The 5571-nt window shown below is 42.8% G+C and overlaps 1 protein-coding gene across 1 annotated transcript; it reads left to right on the plus strand.

Annotated features, from left to right (window-relative positions):
- Positions 1–3401: 3401 nt before the first annotated feature.
- Positions 3402–4085, plus strand: bhlhe23 (basic helix-loop-helix family, member e23). Its single transcript, XM_070911093.1, has one exon. It carries the CDS (start codon positions 3402–3404, stop codon positions 4083–4085), a length of 684 nt encoding a protein of 227 aa, XP_070767194.1.
- Positions 4086–5571: the final 1486 nt, after the last annotated feature.

Genomic DNA, 5571 nt, shown 5'->3' on the forward strand with positions numbered 1-5571 from the left:
CAATGACAAAAAATTACCTCAGGTGATACTCAATTGTTTGAATTGACTGATAAACATATAGTGTGTTGTCCTTTATGTGTTTGAAGCATTTTTATTTGTCAACTCATGGCCTTTTCTGCCATCTGTTGGCCAAAGTATTGCACAGTACCCAGTGTGCGTTAAAGAGAGAAAGTCATGGTTAAAAGAACTGCTGCTGCTGCAGTGCTCTCAAGGGGTTGAAACATGTCGTATTTTTGGACTCACACTTACAACTAATGGCCTGATGTGTCACACATGTCAGATTCTCCTCTCCTCTAAGGTCTACGTCAAGCAGGATCTCAGACATGAAAATGTATGAACACGTCATTGGTGTCGTTGGGATATTGTAAAGTTCTGTCTGATGCTACTTGTTGACGTCAAAGGTCGGAGGTCATATTGTGAAAAGGGCTGCCTGACTGACTACACCTTTTTTCTACTCTACTGTTTTGTGTGGAGTAACAGGCCTTTTCACTTAAGACATTTTTGACATATCACAGTAAAGCACAGGTGTAAATGATAAAATGAACGATGGCTGAATTCCATTTAGCTGCTTCAGTGTCAGGGTCCCTGGCGCTGCCACAGCACTAGATTTGGTTGTTTTGTGACCACTTCTTGTTGGCATGAATTCAAACCTTTGCTGTCACCTACCTCGTTTTCTGTCTTTAATTTTGTTTTTTATTGCTCGCTCCTGTATGAAAGCATTCATCTTGTGTTGCTTTGTCTCAGATATTCAATCCCACATTTTTCTGCTGGCTGGCTCACTGCTAGACTGTATTCAGCACTGATGAACACGCTCAACCCCAGACGAATCATATTAAATACATTAAAATGCATTAAAATCAATACACGTGTTATGGATAATTATAATAAAGTATATCAATCAAAACATTTGACCATCATTACTGTGTAAATCAGATTTACAGCTCAACAGACTGTTCAGGACAGGATGTCATGTCATGTGCCAAACGGGACTGTTAAACAGTTCAGGCAATAAACTACTTTAAATCCCAATTACAATGACAGCTAAACAATTAAGTCATGATATAAATTATTAGTATGTGTCAGTTTTAATAAAAGTCTTGTAATCGCTATTTCCGAGCGAATATGAGGAAATCTGCGCAGGTGCAGTAGCGTACATGTAATGTGAAAGAGAGAAAAGTCTCAAAAATAATAACAGTATTTGTCAACACAGCGAAAAAGAACAGTGGTTACAAATACACATTCACCTACGCTGACTAAAAGACACTTATTGAGATATTTACCTAATCCCCTCTAGACATATTTTAAGAAATATTGTGTCTGATATGATTTGGACACAAAAAATCTTCAGGTTTTCACATTACACTTGTATAAGTTGCACATTGGGCCATGATTGGCCTCCAAACTACTTGTCATGTCATGTCATCATGCTTGGAGGTGCAGGTCTTAAACTGAGATTTAAGGTAAGCACAGAGAAACGTTTCTACTTCAACTCATGAATGAGAAAACAGCCTTGTAGTGTCAAACTCTGCACACACATCATTCAGCACAGTGAAGGTCAAACATCCAAATGAAGTAACAATAAATATAACATATTTATTTTTATCAGAGGGAGGACTTTGACACTACATACTCAATGCTACAAATGACCCCAAACCAAGTGGAACAAAATTCTCAACAAAAAATAAACATTGTGAGCCAAATTGATTTACTGTATTATAATATTTATTTAGCCTCTTTCTCCACAAGGTGGCACCATCAACTAAACCATTTCCCCATAACTATCGAATACAAATGCCTGCAGGAGGCCATGGGGAAAGTCGAGCTGAAGATTGCAGTAGTTGATGCAGCCTCATCTTAGTGCAATGCTCCGTACTGGACACTGAGTGGCAGCCTTACCTTCTCTGTTACAGTAAGTTTCATACTTAGCTGGTGACAGTCAGAACACCTGTTTCTTAGCCTGCAGGAGACCTTTTATTTGCAAAAGGGATTGGTTGGTCATATTACCTGTGTGCTATTGTCTTTAGGGTTGGATTCTTATGAAAACATGCCCTGATTAACTAACCTTAGGCTTGCTATAGGGGTTTATTCAGCAGTGAGTTTCCAGTGATGTTGTCTTAACACTTTTTATCGCCTGTGGCATCATTTGGCTGTAGTGGTTTTTAATTTTGGTGCAAAAGCCTGCAGGCATATAATATCATATATATATAAATATAATCAACTTATACTTTTCATTAGATGTGACTCATTTTGAAGAGAATTTAAGCTATTTGTCTTTCACTAATCACTGACAGTGTAAGACGCCACATTACCTGCAAAGGTGATTGAATGTAACTTTGTCCCTGAGAATTTGGTGCCAATGCTGACTCTGCTAGGAGGCAAGGTGAATGGAAGCTCATTGTTTCTGGGATCTGTCCAGAGCAGGCTGCACAACTGAAACTATAGCAGCGACATCCAGGATGTCTGTCACTGTCACAGTTGTTTAAAAATGCACAAATCCAAAGCAAACATTTTAGTCTGGATCAGAAAGAGCAGAACCTGGAGGTGTAAAAACCTCCCAACATCCTTGTGTCCTGTCAGTGTCCTTCTGCTCCCCTACCTGATCTCTTACCCTGTGTTTCTGATCTAGACAGACATGTTTTTCAGACTGGTGTTTACTTTTTATGCACCTCCATGTCTGATACTGCGACATTAAAGTTTGCACTGAGCTCATGTTGTCTACTGCTTGTGACCTGTGCCTTTCATAGCAAAATAACAATTAAATACTTTCAAGTTGATTTAAATTCCTCACAGTAAATGAAGTTAAACGTGTTTAAATATGTTATAATATAATAGTGGACAATACAGTAACGGCTGTGTGTCATTTTGCGCTGCAATTATCACGTAATGATTGAAATTGGGAGCGGATTTGAGCTCTTCCCGAGTTAATTAAAACGCCCCCCTGATTGGACGGCCAGATAATCCCGGCGGGCCTCGTGCTCCTACTAACTTGCGAGCAGGGCAGAGCGCGAGTCACAATCTGCCCAAGGCGAGGGAGGGCAAGAAAAACGCGCGAGAGGAAACCGACCGTAGGAAAGGGGGGACACGAGCGCTCCGATTTCACCGAGCACAATTACAGAAGTGTTGTTGAACGTGGGCTATGCGCGCAACAAGGGGGGAGCGCAGTGTACAGAGGAGGTGAATGCATGTAGAGGCTCAGCTTCAGACTCACAGCCTCCTTCTTGAAGAGTCACTGCACTGACAGAGGAAAGGAGTGAGGGAAGAGAGGAACTCCTAGAAAACAGCAACTCTTGGAGAGAACTACGTGAGTACAGCCTACAGTTTTCAAAACAAGAGATAGGATAGAGAGAGAGAAAAGCGGAAGAGTAGACTTTTCCTGGTCAGAATCTGTTCTGGAAGAGAAAATGAATGTCAGCGAAGAGAACCTGCTCAAGTCCATCAGCAACGACGCGCTCCTAGACCTGACGCAGCGCTACGGCCAGTCAGCCTTCGGGTTCGGCGCTGGCCATGGTGCTGGAAGTCCCGGCCGGTTCCAGCTCACACCGGCCGCCGACTTCCTCTCCGGGCAGACAGCGAAGTCTAACGAGAGCGGCGGCGAGCACACGAGCGACGACGAGGACGGCTTCGACTCTCTGGAGTCCCGGAAGAGGGGCTCGTCGTTTGGGGACGACAAGCCCGGGGGGCCCCTCGGCAAGAAGTCCAAGGAGCAGCGCTCCCTGCGGCTCAGCATCAACGCCCGGGAGAGGAGGAGGATGCATGATCTGAACGACGCCCTGGACGGCCTGCGCTCTGTTATCCCCTACGCCCACAGCCCCTCGGTGAGAAAACTCTCCAAAATAGCCACTCTCCTCCTGGCCAAGAACTACATCCTCATGCAGGCTCAGGCTCTGGAGGAGATGAGGCGGCTGGTGGCGTATCTGAACCAGGGACAGACCATAACCTCACCAATCCCCACCGCACTGGCGCCCTTTGGACAGGCTGCCGTCTACCCGTTCTCGGGCTCTTCGCTCGCCACCTGTGCCGAAAAGTGCACTACTTACTCCGGGACACCGTCGAGTCTCTTCAAACACTGCAACGACAAGCCTTGATTTGGTTTCGGTCTCTTTTCCTGAACTTTTACCTTTACTGCACCCGTGTCGGTCTCTCTCCCACTCTAGTTATTTTTAAATCATTCTGTGGAAAATAAAACAAGTTGAGTCTGGTGCATAATCTTAAAGTATGGTTAAGTAGGGTAATTACACTGCAATGTTTCACCCAGATTGAACAAACGCTACTTAGAAAACAGACAGTTTAGGCCTTGTTATAAGATGAAGTCAAAAACCCTGTCGCTCGTACTTTACAGACACTACAGGCCATGTCCAAATTATGAGTTTGGGTACATTTTAGTTAAGTTATCAGCTCTTATTTGTAATCTATGCAACATTCAACAACAACAACATGCGAAATGCGACTTTTAAATTTAACACAGCAATTGAGAAAGGACTTCCCTTGACTGACTGTACTGATGCTATGTGAGGGGGGAAATGTGATGTTGGTTGATATATTTATAGATTTACCGATGTGTTGACAAGTTGTTTTTTTATTATTATTTTAAGTTATTGCACATCTCACATGATTGTATTGTACAACTGTGGAAAAATCACTTGCTCCAAGCCCGGCTATACTAACGGTTATATAACTCCAGCAGCCTATAGGCTACATTGAAGACGCGTTTTTTTGTTTTTTTTTTGGTTGTGTTGCAACGTTGGATTTCATATATTGTTTATATGTCTTTATAATTAAAACACATATCTATGCTTGGACCCGGTTTGCTTCATTTCAACAACCATTTCACAGCTTTAAAACATTTTCACATTAAGCACACATTAAATAACATATAGACAACTTAAAATGCCAGCCACAATTGCATAAGACATCATTTAAAATGATCATTTTAAACATGTCTTTTTGCTTGTAGGTTAATTATGTTGTGTAGATTATAGGCTATGTTATAGTTTAATTATCAAATTAATCGTAAAATGTTGTTGGGCAAACGCTTAAAAAAAAGTCTGAAAATCAAACAGTCGCCTCTCACGCTGCTAAACTGATTTCCGGCTCTCACCCTCTGAGTGGCCCTCCTAAAATGAGTTGGCAACTTTCTTTTCTTGCATGAGAAGCCTCTGACATGAATAGCTAGGTCTCAGCGAGCTCAGAGGGGCTGGTGGGGCCTGTTTGGCACGCAGCAGGGTCGGTGGCGCTGAGGGGAAGGGCGCAAGATCCGCCCGGGGCACCTAGGACCTGTCTCTGGGTATTTGGGTGATTTGCAGGCTTCCTTGGCGGGCTCTTACACTCTGGACAGCTATTAACACGATTTCAGCTCCTGTCTCCCTGCTCGACTTAATTCAGTGAACGTTGCAGGGCTAGTTTGTTATTGCAGGTTTTAACTTGGATGAATTTAGAAAAGAATCTGAGAATTCATGTTTGAAGTGGTCATAGTAGTAGTGATATTTATATTCCTGAAAAGATGTCTGTGTGTGTTTCCTTTGTCTTTGATTGTCTGTATTTGTCTGACAGCAGGCACCTTCACCTGGAAAC

The sequence above is a fragment of the Enoplosus armatus genome, chromosome 8 (assembly GCF_043641665.1).
Source record: "Enoplosus armatus isolate fEnoArm2 chromosome 8, fEnoArm2.hap1, whole genome shotgun sequence".
Lineage (NCBI taxonomy): Eukaryota > Metazoa > Chordata > Actinopteri > Centrarchiformes > Enoplosidae > Enoplosus > Enoplosus armatus.